Source organism: Aristolochia californica, unplaced genomic scaffold, assembly GCF_029961685.1.
Source record: "Aristolochia californica isolate CCGP_79_NKW_82.1479 unplaced genomic scaffold, dmAriCali1.0.hap1 SCAF_14, whole genome shotgun sequence".
NCBI lineage: Eukaryota > Viridiplantae > Streptophyta > Magnoliopsida > Piperales > Aristolochiaceae > Aristolochia > Aristolochia californica.
Window position 1 is genome coordinate 8,146,927 of NW_027181815.1, and position 25,388 is coordinate 8,172,314.

The window sequence follows — 25,388 nt, forward strand, 5'->3', positions numbered from 1 at the left end:
AGGCAGCAAGAGCTTTTCTCACCTCTATACCTCAACTGTTACTGGTCAGTGATTCTAATCATCCACCCTTCATTGAAGCAGTAATAACTGACCTGTGTAGCATTTGAACGTCACCTTAAGTACAGAAGCAGAGGCAGCAAGAGCTTTTCTCACCTCTATACCTCAACTGTTACTGGTCAGTGATTCTAATCAGCCACCCTTCATTGAAGCAGTAATAACTGACCTGTGTAGCATTTGAACGTCACCTTGGTGTAAAAATTCTTCTGAAACGCCTCATCGTTTGACAAGATAAGGTTACAAATGATAACTCAAATATTCAAATGAGATAAGCCACTTTGTGATGATAAACATTAAACGCAGACACAAGGAAGTCACATTAAAAAAATAAACAGCTTGCAATTGCATCCATCTCTATGGATTCTAAAGTCCAAGTTGAAGTCATGGGTAGACGGATAACAAGTTAGTCCCAGATAGTGATTTCCATCGACATTGTTCCTGTTTTGAAAGAGGAAAAAGGAAAAAAAAATAAAGTATTGCTCTGTAGTCTAGTCCAGATGCAAAAATCGCATTATTCAGTGTGACATTTACTGTTCATGGGTCACAAGAAGCTACATCGTTCCTACAACGGTACAAAACTCTTTATGGTTAATAAAATCAAATTTTGGCGGGTCCTCTTAGTGTTTTTTTCAGAAAATATTGGAAAAAAATATTTTCTAGTAAAAATACTTTCAGCACGATGTAATTTTTTATGACAATTTTGTATATGGAAATTTATTTGACTGAGAATTTTATCAGATAAGTATGATAATGTATGAGATTGATTATTAATTTTTATTTATTTCCCCGGAAAAAGGCATTAACATGTCCATTTAATTTTCCTTGGAAATTTTTATAATTTCCATGTAATTTTCTAGTAAGGCACTAATAGGATTTTATCTTAAGGTTTCTTAAAAATGTGTCTCCTAAGAAAAATATTTTTAGCTTTTCTTGAGATATAAATTTTTAACCAAGGGCACTAATAGGACCTAAGTAAAACTTTTAGAAAATTTATGAAACTTGTGCTAAGAATCAATAAAAAAAACTTATTTGAAATATATTTTTACATGTCCCACAAAGTTAAACATTAGAATTGGACTGGGGCTTATTAGTCTTGTAAGGGAATTTTCTCGAAGAAAGTCTTGCGTTTGAGTCCAATTTATTAGCTTTATCTTTACTTGATATTTATTGTATAGATGGATTTTTGTCGATTATTTCTTTAATTATTTGGCATGAAACCTATCTGAAGTATTTTGGTAGCTAACGATACAAATAAAGGGGAGGTTAGTGCACTTTGTAAGTGCTGTGAAAAGTAAAAGTGAAAGTGAAAGTGAATCACTTGTTTGTGTTAGTGTGTGCAATGAAAAGTGCAGTATAAAGTACTTGTTTATGTTAGTGTGCACTATGTAAATTGTAATGTAAGGTACTTGTTTGTGTTAGTGTGCACAATGGAAAGTGCGATGTAAAGTGTAGAGAGATTATTTATTAATAAAATAATTTAAAATAAATGACTCATAGAAAATTAAATTAATGTTAGTTAATTATTTAAATATAATATATATAATAATAATTAAAAAAATGCTTAACTTTATAATATTATAATTGTAATTAAATTTATATTTTTTAATATCTAAATATGAAATAGTTATATAAAAATAATATTTTATTATATAAAGTTAATCCATTAACTCTTACGATAGTTGTACTTAAATTTTTTATTAATAAACTAAGATAGATTTTAACATGCAAAAAAAGTAAAAAAAAATAATTAATTAATTAATTATTAATTAAAGATATAAAAATAAAATAATATAACACAAAGTTAGTCTAATTACTAATAATTAAATTAATAATATCAAAATAATATTAATTTTATTAACTAAATGTATAAAAAGTAAAATAATTACACAAATAATTACTTTTATAATATCAAAATAGTTAATGAAATTATTATTTTAATAGTGTTTAAATTCTCACTCTTAAACTATTCATTATCCAATGTACTACATAAACAACGTAATAATAAAATAAAAATAAAACAAACATAACTCAATCTAATATTTAATATAAAAAACCTACAATTGTACATACAAAATACAACCAAAAATATTTAATTTCATTAAAACATAATAGTCAATAATTTTGCGACATCTGAATTGTTAATACATCTCGAAAATACGATGCTCTTGCAGATTGTACTACAAACTCCCTCTGAGTACTTCTTTTCGTATTCACATCATCCTCAAAATCATCACCACAATCACTATGGGGTGGTTATTCAACAAACATAAAATTTGAAGTTCATCTTCATCTTCATTTCAATCATGTACATGAACTTCATCTTTGAAAAGTGTGTTAGTGTGGACGAGTTCATGTCCACTGGAAAAAAGTTTCCAGTGTTAGTGCCCCCAAGTGAGAAAATAAGAGAATTAGAGACTTGTAATAATATATATAAATAAAATATAATACTTAAACATTAAATTAGGTAAAATAAACATTATTACTACACGAATAACTAATTTAATGAAGTGGAATGATTTTCCCCCGCATTACCTAGTTCATAAAAAACTAGCGTTAGTGTAGAAAGAATTGAATTGAAGTGAGATTACACCATTTCATTCGCTCAGGCAAAAACGGAGGAAAATTGATTCCTACCTATTTTGTGAATCATCAACTTTCCTCACGCGCATCGCATTGCTTCTCTTCTCCCTCTTCCTCTCCCTCTCCCTCAGCCTTCGCCTCCCGATGATTTTTTCGCCCCTTCTTTTTCTCCCACCCCGTTGGCCTTCCTCCCTCTCGACTTCCGTCACAAAGCACGGGAGGCCGAACCTCTATCGCAGAGCCTCTCGGCCTCCCGGCTTCTCTTCTCTCACGGCCTCCCTCTCATCCCCTCCCCCCCCCCCCCCCCCCCCCCCCAGTTGGCCTCCCTCTCCTCTCCCTCTCGACCTCCGTTGCAGAACACGGAAAGCCGGCCTCTATCGCAGAGCCTCCCGACTTCTCTTCTCTCTCAGCCTCCCTCTTTTCTCCCTCTCGGCGTACCGTCAGAGCGTCGCCGCCGTCCCCGTTGCCCGCTGGCCCGCCATTGAGGAAGACGATGCGAGGGAAAATGATGTTTAATTTTTCCTAAGTTAGGAAAAATTAAACCATCTTCATAATTGGTTTAATTATCTAATTAATTAAACAATTAGTTTTTCATTTTTTGTTAATATATTATTAATTAATCATATGTAAAATATATATTACGTTATCGATAAATTTATTTATTTATTTATTATGTATTGTTTATTTTGTATTAAAATAGTGAATTTTAATGTTAAAGTATATCTTATGTTATTACAAAATTATTTATTTATTTTAATAATTTATTCTAGTCACGTGTAATTATTGTTTTAATTTATAATAAACTATAATCATTAAGTAATATAATATAGTTTTTCATTAATTAGGATATTAATATATTCTAATACTACACGTTAAATCACTTATAAAGTGTAGTAACCATATTTATTTTGGTTAATTATATGTTTAGGTATATATTCTATTTAAGTATATTATAAAAGGTTACTCATTCTCTTATTTATATCATATTTTTCATTTGGGGGCACTAACACTGGAATCTGTTTTCCCCCGCTTGAACTCGTCTACACTAACACCCAAAGATGAGTTGAAGTTGAATCAATTCATTTAACTTCAATTTAATTCTTCACTTCAATTCAATTCTACATTTCAATTCAAGTTCATTGCGGACTAACCCCCCTATGAGGTGGTTAGTCAACAAACATAAAATTTGAAGTTCATCTTTATCTTCATCTTCATTTCAATCATGTACATGAACTTCATCTTCAAAATGGGTGTTAGTGTGGACGAGTTCATGTCCACTGGAAAATAGTTTCCAGTGTTAGTGCCCCCAAGTGAGAAAAACGCAGAAAATAAGAGAATTAGTGACTTGTAATAATATATATAACTAAAATATAATACTTAAACATTAAATTAGGTAAAATAAACATTATTACTACACGAATAACTAATTTAATGAATAACTTAAAATATTAATATACTAATTAATTGAATTATATATTGTATTAGTTAATGATGACTGTTTACTATACATTAATACAGTAATTACGTGAGCCAATTAACTGTGCACATGATTAATCATAAAAAATAAATAAATAACGTTAAAAATAACATAAACGAATATTATACATTTAGTTATTAATTTATTGATAATATATGGTATTCTTGAACATAAAAAAATATGATTAAACAGGAAAAATCTATCAAATGCTAACTTTAACATACTATATTATTAATTAATAATATTTTTCCATTAAATTTAAAACCACTGATTTTATTAATTATAAAAATGAGTTAATTAAACCAAGTGTTTAAATTAATAATATTTTAATTACCACTATTAAATCACTAATACATTAGTGTAAGTAAATAAATATGATTAATAAATAAAAAAGTATTATATTAATAACATAAGATGGATTTTTTAATGGTATTAATTAATAATATATTTTGACAAAATTAATATAATTAATTAATCAAATTCATACTTTAACTACATTTTATTTACCGGAGACTTAAATATCAAGTTTAATATAGTAATAAAATTTAACAAAAATATTAAATAAATACATATACAACTTTATTAATAACCTAAAAGAAAGATTATTCAAATAACGTGTTTGTGCCTTTAATATTAAAATCATCAAGTTACAAATTTTGTACATATGAATGATACAAGTTCAAAAGTAATAAGATACATCTATCATTTATCATTCCACATGGAAGTTGCTATGGCATCATGAAATTGTGTTACTCTTGTGGATTCTAATGCACATTGCCTCCGACAGCTTGTTACTGGGCTACCCTCATCCTCAAGACCATCGCTATCGTCGCTGTCTGTATTATCCATTACACATAATTGGACCACATCACCTCCTCCACCGAGCTTGCCACCCGAATCATCTTTATCTTCAAATAGATCATCGTAATCCTCTCCACGTATATAATTGTGCAATATACAACAAGCAAGTACAATTTTTGTCTGGATCTTAAAAGAAAATGGAGGAGCGCCTTTCAACATTTGAAATCGAGCTTTTAAAGCACCAAAAGTTCGCTCAATAGTATTCCACAAAGGTGAGTGTCTTCGGTTGAATAATTCTTTTTCATTTCTAGGAATATTATCTCCAAATTCTTGCAGATGATACCGAGTTCCTCGATATGGAGCCAAAAATCCCCGGCAAATTTGCATAACCAGCATCGACTAGATAATATTTACCTATGATAGAAATTATATTCCACATAAAATAATTGAAGATAAAATAGATAAAATAGATAAAAATGACTGCATAAAAATATATCGCATACCTTCAGGTACAAAGATTTTATCTCGGCGAGTCAATGCGTCCTTCAGTACACGGGAATCAGCTGCTGATCCCTCCCATCCAGCAAGTACATAAGTGAATTGCATGTCAAATGAACATGTTGCCATCACATTTTATGAGAGATAACATTTTCTATTCCAGAACCTTGGTTGATCTTCAAGTGGAATGTTCGCTTTGATACGAGTACCATCAATAGCTCCAATATAATCCTAATTATACATTTTCAATTAATATTGACTAACTTTGTATATTAATCTAAAATTGTTTAGTTAAAGGAAGTGATGTTACCTTGAAGTACGGATAAATATTGAACTGGTTAAAATCTTCGAGTGTGTGCGTACCGAAGGCCGTTTGACATAATCAGAGTGAAGTTTGAGGATTGCATCCAACACCTTGTTGAAATACCTATTTATGGTCCAGTTTGATCTATCAAACATCTCTATTGTGACACTATAAGATTGTTGTTGACCAACAATTAGGAGGAAATATGCAAGTTGTTCTTCAACTGATATGGTCTTTGTGGCTGATAAAAACCCTCTACTAGTAAGTATCTCTGCCAATTTGTGAAATACTATTTGATTCATCCTGTAAACTTTCCGAAATTTAACTGGTGATTTGTCTAGTGCATTTTGCAAACACAATGGACCATTCATCCCACAAGAACATGGTACACGTTTGTTGCAATGGTAGAGATAGTATCTTCCCACGACGATAAACAAAGTTGTGAATACAACCATAGTTGCAATCTTTTCTTCGTCTGTCATAATGTCCATGGAAATCTAAAAATTTAATCGCCTAAAAGTCATAAACACAAATAAACATCAATCTTTAATCATAACATATTTGCAATCATACCTATACACAACCATATTCATCCACATTCTCACATCCCTACGCAACAAACATATAAAATATATTAATTGTCCACATCCATACTCATCCACCATATTCATCCATGTAATATATTAACACAACAACATATAAAATAAAAATATTAGCCATATTAATAAGTCTTGCAACGTCATAATTCAAACAGCATACCTAATACATAATAGTATTCCCAAAGAAGATAGTGTATTTAAAACACATTACAATTAGTTTGTTGCACAATATTTAAGCCACACGACCCACTCTTCCACTATCATCTCCATAAAATACTCATTCTTACTTAGCGTATCCAACCATAAAGGAGCACAAAAATTCAAGTCTACAGACAGGTCCGGGATTTCCCTGAGGGCTTTGACCTAATCTACCTCTTTAGGCTTCATGACATCCTTAAATGTCTAAGCGATTTGATTCATTGCATCAATGAATCTACTAGTGTCATCATCGGACATTTCGCTTCTCTTTCTACGACGACTTGAAGATGATCGATTACTACTTTGAGATTGAATAGTTGTTGACTCATTCCCCCTAAATAATGGCGTTGGAGTATCCCTAACTATATCAACATCTTCGGGTTCATCCATCGGGACATGTTCCGACTCAAGGATGAGTTCATCGCCCTGCTCTACAAATGTTACACCTCCTGACCCCATGGCTATTGTGTTTCCCACCACCACAGCTAATTTGTCGTACAAAGGGCAACCTTCACATTTGTACTTCTCAGCATCTCTATGCTCCTACAAGAATAAAACATCTTTTAGACGTCTTGGAATAGAGTTATACTAACGCGGAAAACATAAAAAATATTTTACAGTACATCATGATTTACTGACCTTTATGTAGTCAAGCCATACAAAATTACATGCAGTAACTCTTTGTGTGGTTGCATCCCAACCGAACCCACTAGTGTTGATACAACTCATTACCGTTAGGTATGTTTTCTTCTATGATCTTGTTCGATTCTTCAGCTGCTCAATAATTTTTTTATTGACTGTGTCTTCATTGAACTTATTAACATAGTTCATATCATGCTTCCAAACCCCATTAGGCAACTTGTTCCCTATATTGACCTGCTCGACCAAGAGATCGAGCATTTTGTTGTCATCTTCGAAGGTCCAAATGTCTTATGGTCGAGCAGTTGGTTGACTTCTTACAACCATTTATAATCTAAATCAGAGATGGTTCTCATGAAAAAAACTTTATCAGACAACCTTTACCCGTCACGGAAACACAAACCGTAAAAAATAGAATACCATGTGGTGGATATGTATAACACCCAAATTTCCTCACCACATGGCAAAAACATTCCATAACACTTCAAAAATTCTCAACAACATTCTCAAACATTTCAAGATTAATCAAACTATTTTCACTACTGCATATGCACTAAACAATGCAAAAACACACACATCAAGTCCAAATTCACCGAACACCCCTGGTAGAGCCCCATATGACTTCGCAGTCACTACGAATTTTACCTCGTCAGTGATGGGGGTCGGGTTTCATTAGCTAATGGACGCCTGTGTAGGCGACTCAGCCTTGTTTGAATTGGACTAAAAAAACCCTAATAAAACCTAAACCCTAAACCATCAAACCCTATAGTGCCTAAACCCTAAACCCTATCACCTACTAAACTCTAAACCCTAAACACTAATTCCAGAACTTAATACCCTAAACCCTATGGCTGAGATAATATCTTCCCATGACGTACAACATACATGTGACTGCTAACATACTTGCAATCCTTTCTTTGTCTTTCCTAATATCCATGGAAACCTGCAAATACAATCCACAAGCACAATGATGACTACAAAAAAAATTCATGTTTTTTCCTAAAAGTCATAAATACAAACCTATCATTATCTTCAATAACCTATTTTCAATCACACCTCTACACAACCATATCCAATCACACATCTACAATATTCATCCACACAATAAGAACCCAACAACCATAAAAACCCAAATCTTAACCATAATGACATTCATAATCTATCAAAGATAAGTCTTACAATGTCTTAATTAAAAAACATCATTAAAATTCAAAACACTGGTCCCAAAATAGATAGTGTACTTAAAACTTATTACTACATTTATCAAACAACCTTTACCCGTCATAGTAAATAAGGACACATGGAAATACAAATAAGAACTTAAACAAAAACCATGTGGAGGATATTTATAAGCCATCCGAATCTCCTCACCACATGGCAAGATTATTCCATAACACTTCAAAATTACTCAACAACATTCTATAACATTTACAAATTAACCAAACTAATTCCATTGTAGATGACTAGAACAATGCAAAACACACTCATCTAGTCCAAATTCACCGAACGCCCCTGGTAGAGCCCCATATGACTTCTCAGTCACTATGAACCATACCTCGTCAATGATGGGGGTCGGGTATTGTTGGCTAACAAACGCCTGTGTAGGCGACTCAGCCTAGTTTGAACTAGACTCAACCTACCCATTAGCCCCATAAACCTTAAACCTTAGCCCATAAACCCTAAACCCTAAACCCACTCTCCAATAGCCCCTCAACACTAAAACCTAAACCCTAAACCCTAACTCCATTAGCTCCTAAACCCTAAACCCTAACCGTAATTCCAGAACCTAAACCATAAACTTTTTACACTAAAACCCCTAAAAGCCCCAAACCCTAAACCCTATAACCCAAACTCTAACCCTAAATACCCTAAACCCGAAATTATACCCTACCTTAACCCTAACTCTAAAAACCCTAAACCATAAAGACGAAATTGAACCCTAAATACCATAAACCCTAACCCTATATCCCGAAATTATGCAAAAACTAAACAATAAATACAAATACCGCACACATAAATTAAGATTAAATAAAATACAACAGTAAATTAATAATAAAAAATTAGGGTTTAGAGTTACCTTATGAAATTTGGGAAAAACTGAAGCCAAATAGGGAAATCAAGTAGAATCGAAGAAATTGATGCTGAAATGGGGACTAATCTTCGATTTCCAAGAAGATGGGTTTACCTTAGTTTCTGCCGAATCGAGCAAGAGAGGTTGCAGCGGGGGGGGAAGAGGGACAGAAATCGCGGAAGGTCGTCAGTGTCAAGCAGTGCTGGAGACGGCGAGAGGAAGAGAGGTTTAGCGAGCAACGTTGCAAAGGGGGGTAGTGAAATCGCGTAAGGTCGTGAGAGAGCTTTTTCGAGTGAATTCATTTTCACTCGGTTTACCTATGTAATTCACTTTCACTCATAACTTACAAAGTGCAAATATCGGGGCCAAAGCTAAATTATTTTTGTACACTTTACCTAGTGTAAGTAAAATATTATACAGTGTACTAAGAGGGCCAAAGCTAAATTATGTGAAGAAAAATAGGCTAGATTGTGGAATTTTAAGAAAGGAATTAAACAGCACCGGCAACATTTTTGGGAGTCAGGCGGTCATGTCCTGTGGCTCCTCTGGGGCCTCAGCAGCAGCAACCAGCAAGTAGCAAAATCCCAATAGCACCGGTTGCTCGCCGGGTCGACGGCGCGGTTCGGGTTTGTAAACATTAAACTGTACGAAATCTGCTAGGAAGAAGCTCGTAGAAACTCGGTTCCACGTACGCGGCATATGTCAATATCCCTTCCTGCAATTCCAGCGCGCTATAGTTCTCTCTTTGTTACGGTTATTTTTCTGTGAATAACGAATCAAACTTGCAAGAATTCCTCAACCCCAGTGTTTTTCTTCGCGGGAGAAGGAAGAAGCATCAATTGGTAGATCGGCCGTGACGTGGAAATAGAGCAACTGTAGCAGACCCTAATTCAATTTCGGCGATGGTTTCTCCCCATTTTGAAGGTGATGCGGTGAAGCAGCAGCCCTGGAAACGGGCCCGTGTCGAGCGCTATGTTGCGACTCGACTCCAACCGCCGCAGGTTGCTCTGTTTCCTTCTTTTTTCTTTATCCTTGTTTTTTAAATTAGTCCCTTATTTTTTCCTGTTGGAAAATTGACAAAATGCATTTTCTAGGCCGCTGCTCGATCGGGGTTATCTGGCGATGAGGCAGTACGGCGGCCCCATTCGCCGCCTTGGAGGGAAGATGATCGTAACGGTCACTATGTCTTTGATTTGGGAGAGAATCTTACTCCAAGATGTAAGAAAACCTCTTTTTGTTTTTATAGTCTTAAATTTTTTATTAGAGGGATTAGCCTTTCGCCCTTTCTGTTTTACCTTGAATAGTGTGTAGTTAATTAGTAGAAAACAGTATTTGGGTCTGAAATGGCGCGCTTAATCAATCTTCAGGACAGGATAAAGGTGAGATACAATAGAAAACTGTGAGATACAATAGAATTTTGTTTGTTTTGAATAACATTGTATGAAATGCTGAAATAGAATAAATTGGTGAGCTAAAGTAAATGTATCCGTAATTGCTTCTGATTGAGTAGAGATTTCTTTCTTTGTCAGGTGCTCTGGAAGCAAAAGGGTCTTGTTTTTGGCTTTTTCTTGTCATGCCTCTTTTTTATGCATGAAATGTAGTGGTGGAGGCATATTTTGTGCTATTCACCCTTTTGCTGCCCCCTTCGGCCTTGGTGATTTTCTCATTCCTGAAACCCTAGCCCTCCTTGGAATTGCTTCGCCAAGGATAATTTCAACCTCCCTCTAGTATTTGTGGGAGATTCTCCCACTGTGATCAGCTGGTGCAAAAATGGTGCTAACCTCCTTTGGAGGTTGTTGCCTCATATGGAAAAGGTCTTTGAGTTTGCACAACCTTTAATTATAACTTGGAGCCATACACCAAGATAGGTTAACTCAGCTTCTGGCAGAGCCTCATTTGGGAAGGGTCTGTGCTTACTGACATGGTTGTCTAACATCAATGATTTATTATTTTATTTGTAGTTATTTAGCTCTTTTTTGAGTTTGTAATTCTTGGGGGGCTTCCCCTACTTTATTGAATAGTCCTTTTCTTTTCCTTTTTATCTTAATAAATTCCATCACAACTTTCAAAGGAAAGACATAGTAACAGATAAATAAGCTGAGAATTAAGCTGTATGGTCAAAAACATTTTGGATTGATGAGAATCTCAATCACCTTGAAGGTGAATTAGTTTCTTTTTACAGGGAGAAAGCAGTCAAAATCTCAACTTGTCAATTCTAGTGTTAAGAGCTGAATTCTTTCTGTTCTTTATGATTTTCTGTAGTCAAAACCTTGGCAATTTCTTACAATCTGCATGTGAGAACTTCTTTTGCCACTTATATTTTTTGCCCTTATGCAGTTCTTCCTTCTTTTTTTTTCAAGAAAAGTGAAAACTTAGATAAAAAAATGTTGTCATACATCTTTCATGGATTAATATTCCTCAAACCTTGTTGTGTCTCTGTTTTCATTTTTCTCTTCTTTCTCTGTTTACTTCAGCATTTGAACCATTGGGCTGAAACCTGCACTGCTTGTTTGGATTAAAAGATTTTTTTTTTTTTTGAAAAAGATGTATATATATAAACAAGAAAAAACAGAAATTACAAAGAGGGGAGCATATCCCTGACAACCAGCGATTGTAGGATAGCTCCGTGTTTAGCGAGCGCATCGGCTGCCGAATTTGCAGATCTCGGAATGTGAAACCAAATACAAGATAAAAATAAACAAATTTCAATAATCTCCCAAAAAATATCCCAATGGCGCCACGGAGGGGATACACGCTCGCACCATCCAATAACCACCTTCGAGTCCCCTTCAATATGGAGGGGACCTATGCACTTATCTCTGAAAACACGGAGCCCGTTGAGGAGACCATGAAGCTCCGCAGACGTAGAGTTGGCGATTCCTAAAAGGCTGGAATATGAGTAAAGTTGGTTGCCGAAGTGATCCGAGATAACCCCACCGAATCCAGAGAGCCTGGGATTACCAAGAGAAGAACCGTCAAAGTTCAACTTATGGTAACCAGGATCAGGAAGGGTCCATTCCTGCATAATCGGGACCTTTGTCCTCGAGTGCATCCTAGCCAAATTAAACCAGTTTTCACGGATAGGTATTGGTATGAATGTTTATGTAATGATTGTCTTCTGGGAACCAAGCCCTTTCCCTACCCTCTTGATTGCTTTATTGAATCACGTAGAGAGAGACAACATTGTCAGTTGATGTTAAGTTATTGAAAAGCGCTAAGTCTATGCATTCTATTTTTTTCTTTGAAGTTTTTTTAAGGTTTTGCAATAAGGTTTTGGTGGATCATACCATCCTACCTTACTAGAATGATAAAATTTTAGTTCGAAAGAAACAATAATGATAAAATGGAAGCAGTAGAGTGGTAAAAGTAGCTACGGTGTTTGAGCTCTATAGATATGGTAATAATTGTTCATCTCTGTAAGTAAGTTGTAAAAGAAATAGTCATTGAAAATGTGTATGTTGCTAGTGGATTTTATATTTTTGATTTGAACAGTCAGTATGTGTTCATATCATTTGTTGAGGCTAATTTTCTAATGTGTAAGGTCATATTGAACCTTTTCTTTTTTGACACACAGATAAAATACTCAGCAAAATGGGAGAAGGTACACTATCAAGCGTCCTGTTGTTTCTCAAATTTCTTTATTTATAGTATTATCACAGTCCATGTCAGCAAGTTGCAAGAGGTGTAGGCACATTTGGCCGTGTTTTGGAATGTTGGGATCGGGAAAAACGTGAGCATGTGGCAATAAAAGTAGTTCGCAGCATACCAAAATATCGTGATGCTGCAATGCATGAAATTGATGTTCTCCAGCGTCTTGCACAGAGTGAAAAAGGGAGAACACGGTATGTACTGCTGCAAGAGATGGTAAGTTGCTAATTTCTCATGTATGTGGTATCTCATGATAGCGTTTCCTACATGCAGCTGTTTGCAGATGAGGAATTGGTTTGACTACCGCAATCACATTTCTATTGTAAGTAGTCCAATTAGTTCCCCATCAATTGCTTTGAGGGTTTTTTCTTGCATTAATGATCTTGTATCCCTTTCAGTAGGAAATGTGGTTTCCCTCCTTATTGTTTGATATATTAAATGCTATAAACATCTCTGATTCTTAAATGGTCAATGGCTAGATGTAAAGTTATTCAAGAGATTAATATGTTATATTCCAAAACCATCAACCCTTGGGAGCTAGCTACCTTTCATTGTTTCTTCTAATTACCAACTGATTCATGCAAGGCAGTGCCATTCATATGGTGGTTTGAGGGTGAGAACTTGTGTCTTGCTATCTCTGCTGAATTGATGAAATTCTAGGGTAGCTAAAACATTTTATTCAATGTTGTTATTTTCCTGATTGAACATCAAACAGATTTTATCTGTCTTGTTCCATGAAGGTTTTGACAAAAATTCCTGATTGGCCATGCCCCCCTTCTTATAGATACGATATACTCGATCTAAATTTTCAAGCAGAAAATTGCATACCATTAGCTGATATATGTATAGGAACATGGGTACATGATATTGAATGTAATCCAGGTCAAGGCGCAAGCTGGCTTGAGCAGCAAGTCCTTAATTGTTCATGAGACTGTTGCTTCCCTGACCTCTTTGATATTCTAAACCAATACTCTGGAAGTCCTAAGTAACTATGAAACTTAGAAATGTAATTGCTCTAAGAGCCTTTTTATAATTGCTGTCTTCTGCTAAAATAATGAATTTTTGCTAGTTCGAACTGAAAGAGGCAGAGGAGAATGATGTGTTTTTATAGGTGACACTGAATGAAGGGTAGAAGAGAAGAACTTTTGCTAGTTTGAACTGAGTGAGGTAGGGAGAATAATGTGTTTCTGTAAGTTGCTCTGAATGAGGGTTGAAAAATATAATTTATTATAAAGAAATTAGGTATCTATACCTTAAGAGTGTTTAAGTCAAATAATTTTTCTATGGGCATTGGATAGAATTTTATGGCCATTCTTGCTGAATGTTCAATTTTTTCATTGCAAATAGGGTTCATTTTGAGTTCTCAAACCGAAATGTTGAAACTTTATGTGCGTGAACTTAATGTTTTCAACAGGTGTGTGAGAAGCTTGGACCAAGTTTATTTGATTTCCTACGGAGAAATAAATATTGCCCATTTCCTGTGGATCTTGTGCGGGAGTTTGGACATCAACTTTTGGAGTCTGTAGCATGTCTGTATTATTGCTTTTGTTTTGATCGCATCATTTTTCTTTAAATTCTTCAGACACTTAAACAACCTTCCCTTGGCCTCTTTTATATCCCGCAGATATGCATGATTTACACCTAATTCACACTGATCTGAAGCCAGAAAACATACTTCTTGTATCATCTGATTATGTAAAGGTTCCAAGCTGCAAGGTATTCCATGTAACACAGTCACTTAGAAATTATGACATTTCTGGTTGAGTACATGGATTCAACATGAATAAATGTCTGGGATGTACAGCGGATTTCAACGGGTGAAACTTATTTCCGGTGCTTGCCAAAGTCCAGTGCTATAAAGCTGATTGATTTTGGTAGCACTGTGTTCGGGAGTCAGGTTAATAGCTCAATTGTTTCCACAAGGCACTACCGAGCACCAGAAGTTATTTTAGGTAAAATTGGAATATATATTTTTTTCAAAATTTATTTGCGAAATCTTATCTTGCTTTTCTTCATGATTTTTTCATTTATTTATATAAAAGACATATTTTAGGCAAAGAAAGGAAGAAGATGGGAAACAGACTCTCTCCTGTTGTCCTAAGATATTTTGTCTTAGAGTTTCATCCATATTTGTTAGTATACACGAGGAGATCTGAATGAACGCATAAACAGTTGGGAAACCTAAATTTTGCAAAAGTGTGAGCTTTATTTGTAGGTTGGGTTTTATGCAAGTGGAAATTGGTCCTCTGCTTCTAGATCAAGTGATTGACATCCTCATTTTGCACGAACAGCATTCATTCAAAAACTACTTTGGAAGTTCTTATACATTCTGCTCGTGCTTCTTGTCAATTATTGCACAAAACAAACTTCTTAAGGGCAAAAAATGTCTTTCTCAAGTGACGCCTTTCTTGTAGAGACAGTTGTCATTCTTGATTGTGTGATTGCTATTTACAGGTTTAGGATGGACTTATCCATGTGATATATGGAGTGTAGGTTGCATTCTTGTAGAGCTCTGTACGGTGAGTTCATTTCTCCGATCAAATGTTTTTTCTGTAAGATTTTTGGGTGAAAATGCTGACACTGTGGAGTTGTTACAGGGGGAAGCACTGTTTCAAACACATGCAAATCTTGAGCATTTGGCAATGATGGAGAGGGTTTTGGGACCCTTGCCAGCACGTATGATCCAGAAAGTCAAGTAAGCCTTTCTTCTAGTTATATATACAACTGATGTGGGTTTCTTAATTTATCTCTCAGAAAAAGAAAAAAAACGAAAAAGAGATATTGGTGCATGTGCTGCGTAGGTGTGTGCAATTGAAACTACTGACCTTTCTGATATAGATTCTAGAAAATCTGTTTTCGGTGCCAAAAACCTCTTTAGGAACTCAGTATGTTTCAGGTAATGGGGTAAGGTTGAAATAATTGTTTCACCACTCTTAAGAATTAAAAAATATACAGATTTTCATGCTTGAAATAATTTCAGTATCTGAGTTTCAATAGTTTTTCATGTCCTTATCATAGAGTGATTTTCTGATACAACAATCTTTGATGGTAGTTTAAGAAATCTTTTTTCCAACCATTAAAAAACGAAGAAGTCATTAATCACTCTCAAAAAAGAAAAAGAAAGAAAAAGGTGAAGCCTTTGTAAGTCATATAATGTTGAAAGAATTAAAAAGAAAATTGGATATCCTTGATTCTATGTTAGTCTATAGTAGTACTAAGGAAATGTTTTGTGCTTCTAGGACCCTACCTGAGACTTGGGGTGTTGTGCTTGACCTTCATTTTATTGGATAAGTTTAATAATCCAGCTTTCTACGTTCCATCAACTTTTGACTTTTAGTGTTGGCTGGGTATGTGAAACGTGGTTCTAGAGTAGGTAAAACATCTCATGTTTAAATCCGAAGGTCGTGGCTTATGATAAGGGCTACCAAGTGTAGAGTGAAGTAATTATAGAGTGGATGTCATGTCTTGGAAGGGGTGACCTAGAGGAAGGCTGCTTAGTGCTAGAGGGAGAGCAGTCACAAAAAGTGACCACTATGCAATCTTGAGTGAAATTTGTCGTAGAAGGGGCTGCTGTGGACATTGGCCTAGAAGACTCGAGGAATATTATGAGTCTGCCGGGCTCAACCTAGGTTATGGGTGTTGGTTTGGGCTTAATATAAGATAAGTTTTGAGGGCTTAATTTTCCCTTTTTGTCAACTTTGGAGATTTTGTTGTATTTTTTATACCAAATAAGCAGTCTTAAAGAAGGCCCCTTTGAAAGTAACTGGTAATATTGCCAAAAGGTAGAGGAAGAAACAGTTAGCAATCCCCTTCATAAGCAAGAGCCTTGATGATGGTGTAGGTAGAACTGTGGTTTTATGGATCTCTGTATGATTTGTAAAACTTCATAAGCTGAATGTATATGTGCTCTGACTTGTTTTTTATGGGTTTATAGTCACAGTGCAAAGAAGTATTTCAGGCGAACAAGGTTGGATTGGCCTGAACGAGCTGTTTCTAGACACAGCATACAGGCTGTAAAGAAACTAGACCAACTTAAGGTGTGTGGATATGAAGCAATGCATTTATTTCCTTTTGCATTGTTTTGTGTATATATCCTTAATGGTGACAAGGTCCTTCTCTTCACGCCTCATCTTTTGGTCTTCACAGGATATTGTTTTTCGTCATGTGGACCACTCAAGATCTGCTCTAACTGATTTGCTATATTGTCTGTTGAAATTTGAACCATCTCAACGGCTCACTGCACATGAAGCACTGAACCATCCATTCTTTAGAAACCCAATATAAGTAGAAGCAGCAAGACAGAAGCAAATGGTGCCAATTTCTGGTTTTGATGCTTTGGTTGATTTAGTGATAGTTGGGAAACAAGATATATATATATATACTTTTTCTTTTGTTGGCATCGTTCAGGGAGATGGACACCAGGAAAGTTTTCATGGAAAAGAGGTGGAAGTAAATGCGGTTGATGTTACGCTTTCATAAGCAGGCCAAGCTTCTTTAATGATTGTAAAGCATAGTTGGTGTATTTTCATTCGTAGTTCTGAGAATGAAAATGGGTTCTGCTGGTGCATGGCTCTCTTTTCATACCAGGCCAGGTGACCCCCCTGACAGTGAATGAGTGGCACAGTTCTTGACTTGTGGTTTCGTGGGAGGATTTTCTGGATGGACAGACCCCTTTACCCAGTATTTGCATAACAATCAATATGAGAACAGCTTTAGCTGATAAAAAAGAAAATATTTTACACTCTTTATTCTCATTAAAATGACTCTTCAGTCTGCATTCTAAACCCTAAACCCTATACCTTGAATTTTACATTGCAAAATGATAAAATTGAGTCCACGATATATAAATTATGTTAATTAAGGTAAATATTTTGCCCTGGTACCATTTTAAATTAGGTCTAGATTTTTCCCAAAATAATTCTTTTTATTTTTATATTAACCTATATGAGTTCCTTGCATGCTTCAATTGGACTCACTCGTTCGTTCTTGGAGGGGACTCAGATGAGTGCACAAATTGGGTCTCTAAAATTCGAAGTTAAAAAAACTTAATTTATTAATATAATTATTATTTGTTGTATATATTTTTATAATTTAGTAATTTTCATCTTCCCATAAAAAAACGCCGACCAGTGAGTACCGCCGGCGTCGACGAACCTGACCCTCTCTTTGAGGCTGCTTATAATGCCAGTATCCAACAATACACAACAAGAAGAGCAAACACGAGCCACCATCTTTACTAGTACCTCGCTGTTGCTTCGTGGTGTAAAGCGAAGGCAACTCCGATCATGGCAACGGCCATGGATGATGGCGGAGAACGAATACAGAAGGCTTTGGAGTACCTTGAAACACACCAAACCCTTCTCGCCAACTGCACCGCTCTCTGGAAAACCCTCGACACGCATCTCTCCTCATTAGAACAGTCCTTCTCTCAGAAATCTCACTCCCTCGATTCCAAACTCCAAGCCCTAGACTCGCAAACTCATGAAACCCTTGAAACGCTCGGCCAGCGCGAGAAATCCCTCCCTGATCGCGAAAATGAAGCTATCGCGCGCATTGATCAGCTCAAGCAAGCTGTCCTTGCTGAGTTTGAGAAACCGCCCCCCTCCACGAAACTCCCGCTGTCGGACGTTCTCCGCTCCCACTGCCGGAGAATGGATTCCACCGCTTTGTGGAAGTTTCTTGTGGCTAAACGGAAGGAATTGCCCGTTTTGAGGACGGAGATTGCTCCTGCCTTTGCTGAGGCGGTGGACGCGGCAAGATTGGTTCTGGACGCTTTGGAGGATTTTGTCTCTCAGAAGGATGGGAAGGCGGGGACCTCTGACCAACGCTGGGCTTGTGGGGTTCTTTTGAGAGAGTTGTTTCCGACGTCCGAGTATACGCCGGCTGTGGCGGGGAGTGTCTCGGACAGGGCTGCTGTGGTGGCTGAGAAGTGGAAGGAGAAGATGAATGACGATGATGCAGGGGGTTTAGGACCCGCTGAAGCTCAGATGTTTTTGCAGATGGTCGTAGGGTATGGAATTCGATCAAGGTTCGAGGAGGAGTTTTTGATGAATCTTGTGGTGAAATTCCCAACCAGGAAGGGCATGGCAAAGCTCGTTGAAGGATTAGGGTTCAAAGAGAAGATATCAGGTAACAATTCACGACTTCTTGTGAGTTCCTGACGAAAAAAACCCATAATTTGGGGGGAAAATAATCATCAAATTTAACCGAAATCCGATTTTGAAAGTAAGAAAGAAACACCTAAGAGGCTCTCTCATACTAAATCAAGATTTCTTTCAAGTTTTTCACGGAAATAGTCTTGGTTAAAGTAAGATAATCAGAACCGCACTCCTAAGCATCTGCAGGTTTCCTGGTTCTCTAATGTTCCGCAGGCATTATTGATGAATTGATTAAGAACGGAAAGGAGCTCGAGGCTGTATATTTTGCTCATGATTCTGGTTTGACGCAACAGTTTCCTCCCATCCCACTAATTAAGGCCTATCTGAAGAACTCAAGGAAAAATGCCAACGCTCTCTTGAAGAATGGCCACTACTCAATGGCTGCTTCGGTATGTTGTTCTTCACTGATCATTCTGTTGGTGACTTCCCCGGATGCATATAAACTGGACGACTTCCTGCTTCTATTGGAAATACCTGTTGGGAATTCTTGTGCTACTAGAAACCAGGAGATTCCATGATTAAATTGAATTTTGATTAGGGATTCCACTACCAAATAATGTTTAACAAACCCCATCTCTAACTTCATTGGCAAAGCCCACTGTTGATTGACGGATCTCAGGGCTCAAAAGTGATGTGGACATAACCAGATACTTTTCCCTGGAATTGAAAAATCTGTAGCTGCTATATTATGTCATCAATTGGTTGGCTAAGCTTAACTTCCAGCAAATCTCTAGTTATTGAAGATTTATTCAATAAACTTGTTATAGCAGTTACTTTCTTGATTTTTTTTTTTTTTTTTTGTTGAATAGTTGCTGACTGAGCTAAAACCCTTTCTTGATGCCTTTTCAATACTGAATTTGACCTATTGAGTGTTGGTTGTCACCCTGAGTTCCAAATGTTTTTACACTGAATCATCATTCTTTAAGAATTTCCTTTTTAGCATTTAGTGAAGTTTTGTGTATGTCAGTGTGTTTTCTATAACGTGTAAATACTAGTTCTGTTTTCTCCTTATTGAGATTTTACATTATATTATATTTACTTTGTATCATCATGATCCATTTATGGACTTGTTTTGAAGCACCAATATTGCTTGCAAGCTTCATAGGGCCATCAGGCTCTGAATTGAAATCTTTTTACTTTGACAGGAGGAAGCTGGAAACTTCGAGCTGAATTCGCTTAGGTCTATCATCAAATGCGTTGAAGATCACCGACTTGAATCTGAATTCACCCTTGACATCTTACGCAAGCGACTTTCCCAATTGGAGAGAGTAAAGGCTGATAAAAAGAGAAACACTGTGAACAAATCCCAGAACAAGAGGGTGAGAGGCAATAATGTAGGTGGTGGTGGGGGGTTTCGACCTGCCAAAGCTATGCGGCCCTCAGTTCGCTGGGAGACGCCGCCACCCCATCCCCGTCCCCAGGCTCATCCCCATCATCATCATCATCCCTATCACCATCCAGCAGTTGGTTATCCCCCTCCTTACAGTTATCCCAGCCAGGGAGGGTATGATGTGCCTGCTTCTGCACCACCATATGCTTCTTCTCCCTATGGTGTTGCTCATGGCCAAAGTCCTGCACCACCACCTGTTCAGCACCACTATATACCTGAAGATGTCGCTACAGCGAGGTCTAGTATGCCTTACACAGGACTGGCTAGCCACAGCGGATATGATTATGGAGCTGCTCCACCTCCGTACCAACAACCCGCACAACCATCACAACCCCAATAGGTTCTTGCAATTCGTTGAAGGTGTCAATGGTGGCAACTGTTTTATTCATGTTACATCAACATGTTCTTGTCTTTGCTCATAGATGAATGCAGTTTGCAGGTTAACGTTTCTTGAGGGATGAACTGTTTTATGAGATACAAATATGATTTATGTCGAGATTAAGACTTTTTTTTTTTTTTTTTTTTTTTTTTTTTTTGCTGTAAACAAGTGAGATCAGTAACTTCCCCAGTGTCTTATTAAATATGGTTCTAGTTGATGAGTTATTTTAGTGCAATAAACTATGTGAGGATTACAAAGGAAATCGACGTCTGTTTTGGTTCGACCTTTTGCTCGCGATTAGAGCATTAGATTATTGGCAAGTTGAAAATGTTACTTGCCCACAAGAAGGTAAAAAAACCGAGAAGCAGGTGAAAGATCGGATGTCGATTGCTTTTGGGTTTGTTTCATTTCATCTATTGGGAGCCGAATCTTATTTGCCTTTTTTTCTTTTTTTCAGAAAGTGGTGCACACCAGAGCTCGTGGCACTCGCTTTTACGATTTTTCTATTCGGATTGGTTAACTTGGAGGAAGATTGCGAAGATCGGAAAAAGGGATTTTCTGTTTTTCTTTCTTTATCCCCATTGTCCTTCTGAAAGGAATAATCCGCGTTTGACAGGGAAATGGACGGCTGGCCGCCTAATTGGAATCCTTGACGCACTTCCTGCACACAAGGGTTGGATATAAGGAATGGAGTTGACGTCTAGAGCAGTAGATTGCAGGAGATAAAACGCATAACAGTAGCTCAAAATAAGTGCGCAAGAAGCTGATCAGCAAGATACAGAGGAAGTCTTTAATGACGACTGAGAGTAACAGTCACTGTTTCAAGTTGCCAGAAGAGTAGTCTTCAACTTGTCAACATCGGATTAACAAAACCATTCATGAAGATCGAGCGCCTCTCTTTGCTGGATCTATTCAATGTTCATGAAGGCCGAATACCCCTCTTGTCTTGTTAATCTTGCACTCAATTCTCTTTCTTAGACTGACAAACTTTTATACTAATGGATGTAAACCCTCGTGCCAATTTATTATTGTTGGTTAACTTGGAGGAAGATTGCGAAGATCGGAAAGGAGCATCCATGAATGGATGACTTGTACCAGAAAACTAGAATACAGGCTACAAACTGTCACTAAAATTCAGAAGAGGTAAATTTTATAGAACAAACACCATTGATTGGATTTATTATAGAGCAATAATCACAGAAAATCAGAGCCAGGGGGAATCAACGAGTGGAATGACAACGGACTTAGTCTGGAGATACTTCTCTAAAGCTGCCAATCCATTGTCTCTCCCAAACCCGCTCATTTTGTATCCTCCAAAGGGACAATCATTGTCGAAACCAAAGTAACAATTTATCCAAATCGACCCTGCACGAACTGATCTTGATACTTTGTTCGCCACGTTTATGTCTTTTGTCACAATTCCAGCCGCAAGACCGTATCTTGTGCTGTTCGCCTTCTGAATCGCCTCGTCAATGGTTCTGTGCAGTAAGAATAGAAAGAGATGAATATGATGCCTGGATTTACTTTAATAACATAAACTACGCTCTGTCAGTTCTATCGATTATCAGTTCTCAAACCCAGTAGCTAAAAACTCAAAAATGGATTTACTTGAATTTCATGAGAGACATCACAGGTCCAAAGATCTCATCTCTTCCTATTAACATATCCTCCTGGAAAAAAAAAAAAAAAAAGGAAACTGTCTGAAGTAAATACTCGGAAACTCTGCTTTCATCAAAAGCAAGGAAAAGAGAAGATTGATGTATCCATATGATAATACCTTGACATCAGTAAAAATGGTTGGTTCAATATAGAAGCCTTTGTCACCTATGGACTTCCCTCCAGTTAACAAACAGGCTCCCTCTCTCTTACCATGCTCAATATAAGTAAGAACTCTCTCAAACTGCTCCTTGCTCGCCTGGGGCCCTTGTTGGACAAATGGATCAAAAGGATCGCCAACCACCCAACCTTTTACTTTCTCTAGTGATCGTTTCACAAATTCATCGTAAATCCCTTCCTGAACATAAACGCGTGACCCTGCTACACATATTTCTCCCTGAAATCGCTCCGAATTAGCCAAAGTCCATAATCGCAACATAATAACTTTATAAGCTAGCTTTACCTTGTTACAGAAGATGGCAATACGAGCAAGATCAACTGCCACATCCACATCTGCATCATCAAATATGATAAGGGGTGATTTCCCACCCAGTTCAAGTGAGACAGTCTTTAAGTTGCTTCTTGCTGCGGCCTGCATTATCAATCGCCCAACTTCTGTAGATCCTGTGAAACTAACCTATAAGTAGACAATGAAGATCAGTAGCTTCTTACATCAAAGAACAGAGAGCCACTATGGGAGCTGGTAGTTGCCAATCCTGGAAGAAAGTAAACCAATCCAAAAATCTGAAGAAGGTCTTACCTGATCAATGTCCATATGGGAGCTGATAGCTGCCCCTGCAGTTGGGCCAAATCCAGGGACGACATTTAGAACACCATCAGGAACACCAGCCTGAGATAAAATAACAAAACGAACACGAAAATAAAAAAGGAAGGATCATGTTAGAAGCATAATTCGAAGATAACTCAAGTGTGCTCCAGAAGAACAAGGGAAAAGAATGACAGAACACTGCAATCCAAGGTGATCAACTGAGTTCAATGCATAAAAAGTTCATCTATGAGATACCCCCAATCAATGGAATCAAGAACTAGATCCCTTACGAGAAGGGATACATAACCATGAACAGAGAGAGGGATTACCAGCTTAGCAAGATGAGCGTAGAAGAGAGCAGACAGCGGGGTCTGTTCCGCAGGCTTTACCACCATTGTGCAACCAGCAGCCAAAGCGGGGCTAACCTTCATGAAAAACATAGTAGTTGGGTAGTTCCATGGAATTATGTGGCCTACGACTCCAATTGGTTCACGCAAAGTGTAAGCTTGGAATGGCCTTGCCATTTTCAGTGTTGATCCATGGATCTTATCAGCAGCACCAGCATAGTATCTAAGCAACCCGGCAGCTCCAGGGATGTCCATCGTCTTGCCCTCGCTAAACAACTTTCCAGCATCCAAAGTATCTATTGCAGCCAATTCTTCCGAGTGTTGATCAATCAGGTCTGCAAATTTCATCATGATTCGACCCCTTTCCTGGTAAAACCAGTAAATGTTGATTCATTACAAAGCAAGTAAATTAAACCTCAAAATGGTTCACATAACAGCAAATTTATGCGAACCAACTGATGATAATACTCTTCTCTTATTTCTTCTAGATATCGTCAGAAGCTTGTTATATAGTATCCAAATCTTCATCTACTGCAATCTACGGCACCACTTCTAAGCTACTTATCCGAAGAACAAGCACACAGACGATTAATGATGTCGAACAGTCAAACCGAGGACATCACAGTATCGTAATATCTCCAAACAATGAAAAGTATCCGAACGTGGGACTAAGAATGGCGGCAGTAAGAGCCAAGCGACAGGAAGGGAAGGTTTACGAGAGATTAAGAAGGGCCCTGAATTTCTTCGAAAGCAGCGGGAAATCAAATCCAAAGAGTAGGAGGGGAGGTCACTGAGAGTAAAAGCCAACCAGTGACCGACGGAGAAAATTTTAATTTCGAGAAAACAGAACAGGTAAAAAAATGGATCGACGCACCGAAGTTTTGAGGCAGCTTAGAATCGATCAGAATTTTTTTTTGCAAGCTATAAGTAAAAGAATTCGACGAATAGAATATGAAAATGTTGGAGAAAATGAAACTTACATAACCAGACATCCTCGGCCATTTTCCGTGGTCGAAAGCTTCTCTAGCGGATCTGACGGCCAAGTCCACATCCAGTTTATCTCCCTCAGCCACGCTTGCTATGACCTCTCCATTACGCGGATCGATGGTCTCAAACGTTTTTCCTAACAGGAAATAAAAGAAACAGAAGACAGAAATAAGCGAACAGCACACCAACCGCAATCAGAAAACTCTCCACATTATATGTATCTCGAAAATCATAAAGTCCGCAACGACACGAAGGAAAAACCAGAGCCACCCAAGATTAAGCAGCAAGAGTACCCGAAACGGCGTCCACGAACTCTCCATTGATGAAGAGCTTGGTGAACTTTATCTCCGGAAGCTTGATGTAACTTTTGGAGCTACCATTGCACGCCGGCGCCATTGCAAAGGTCTGCTTCGGAAATGAGTCAGTCTCCAAGTCCAGTCGCCTCTCGACCTCTGTGGCCGTTTTATCGACGATGGGATTATTTAAAAAGGAGAAAATTACCGGCTTGGGTGGGAACCGAGAATCCTGAATACTCTGATTCTTATAGGCGGAGTCAACGAGGCGGAGTACAGTCAGGAATGGGCGACACTTGTTTTATAGTTCACCTCGGCACGAACGACTTCGGATAACATCTCACCAACAGAACCAACAGGCAACATTGTTGTTCGAAGTCCCATCCATATACAGAAAGTAAAGAAATCTTTTATCTTTTTGTTCTCGATTAGACTGCAGAATCGTGAAAAGACATGACAATGCCATATATGCTTAAAAACGGGAGTCTATCTTTTAAATATGACTGATTTGTTATCGAAAAGATAAAAAATAGTGAT

General features: G+C 37.2%; 3 protein-coding genes across 4 annotated transcripts; 2 read left to right on the top strand and 1 right to left on the bottom strand.

Annotated features, from left to right (window-relative positions):
* The first annotated feature begins 9,907 nt into the window (after positions 1-9,907).
* LOC137949728 (serine/threonine-protein kinase AFC3) lies at positions 9,908-17,665 on the top strand. 2 transcript variants are annotated; one of them, XM_068795885.1, is made up of 12 exons: positions 9,908-10,225; positions 10,319-10,442; positions 12,799-12,825; positions 12,898-13,066; positions 13,146-13,194; positions 14,287-14,401; positions 14,497-14,588; positions 14,677-14,824; positions 15,327-15,391; positions 15,470-15,567; positions 16,807-16,909; positions 17,019-17,665. In XM_068795885.1, exons 1-12 carry the CDS (start codon positions 10,127-10,129, stop codon positions 17,154-17,156), a joined length of 1,227 nt encoding a protein of 408 aa, XP_068651986.1. In that variant the 5' UTR covers positions 9,908-10,126; the 3' UTR covers positions 17,157-17,665. The 2 variants fall into 2 exon arrangements, with proteins under 2 accessions (XP_068651986.1, XP_068651987.1); XM_068795886.1 differs by having other exon boundaries at positions 12,913-13,066.
* Positions 17,666-18,052: 387 nt separating this feature from the next.
* Positions 18,053-21,079, top strand: LOC137950031 (FRIGIDA-like protein 4a). The gene is made up of 3 exons (XM_068796374.1): positions 18,053-19,001; positions 19,244-19,419; positions 20,176-21,079. The coding sequence occupies exons 1-3, from the start codon at positions 18,158-18,160 to the stop codon at positions 20,758-20,760; spliced, it is 1,605 nt and encodes a 534-aa protein (XP_068652475.1). The 5' UTR covers positions 18,053-18,157; the 3' UTR covers positions 20,761-21,079.
* Positions 21,080-21,898: 819 nt separating this feature from the next.
* Positions 21,899-24,995, bottom strand: LOC137950419 (aldehyde dehydrogenase family 2 member C4-like). Its single transcript, XM_068796873.1, has 8 exons — positions 24,852-24,995; positions 24,552-24,694; positions 23,554-23,937; positions 23,216-23,305; positions 22,919-23,092; positions 22,577-22,852; positions 22,408-22,469; positions 21,899-22,277 (listed from the first exon to the last, which is right to left on the bottom strand). Exons 1-8 carry the CDS (start codon positions 24,952-24,954, stop codon positions 22,004-22,006), a joined length of 1,506 nt encoding a protein of 501 aa, XP_068652974.1. The 5' UTR covers positions 24,955-24,995; the 3' UTR covers positions 21,899-22,003.
* Positions 24,996-25,388: the final 393 nt, after the last annotated feature.

Excerpts from the sequence above, each read along its gene's own strand:
- LOC137949728 (XM_068795885.1), top strand. The coding sequence starts at position 10,127 with ATGGTTTCTCCCCATTTTGAAGGTGATGCGGTGAAGCAGCAGCCCTGG. Across the intron at positions 14,589-14,676 it reads TAAAGGTTCCAAGCTGCAAG|CGGATTTCAACGGGTGAAAC; the intron begins GTATTCCATGTA and ends TGGGATGTACAG. Across the intron at positions 15,568-16,806 it reads CGTATGATCCAGAAAGTCAA|TCACAGTGCAAAGAAGTATT; the intron begins GTAAGCCTTTCT and ends ATGGGTTTATAG.
- LOC137950031 (XM_068796374.1), top strand. The coding sequence starts at position 18,158 with ATGGCAACGGCCATGGATGATGGCGGAGAACGAATACAGAAGGCTTTG. Across the intron at positions 19,002-19,243 it reads GTTCAAAGAGAAGATATCAG|GCATTATTGATGAATTGATT; the intron begins GTAACAATTCAC and ends AATGTTCCGCAG. Across the intron at positions 19,420-20,175 it reads ACTACTCAATGGCTGCTTCG|GAGGAAGCTGGAAACTTCGA; the intron begins GTATGTTGTTCT and ends TTACTTTGACAG.
- LOC137950419 (XM_068796873.1), bottom strand. The coding sequence starts at position 24,954 with ATGGCGCCGGCGTGCAATGGTAGCTCCAAAAGTTACATCAAGCTTCCG. Across the intron at positions 23,306-23,553 it reads ACGCTCATCTTGCTAAGCTG|GCTGGTGTTCCTGATGGTGT; the intron begins GTAATCCCTCTC and ends ATTTTATCTCAG. Across the intron at positions 22,470-22,576 it reads CCATTTTTACTGATGTCAAG|GAGGATATGTTAATAGGAAG; the intron begins GTATTATCATAT and ends TTTTTTTTCCAG.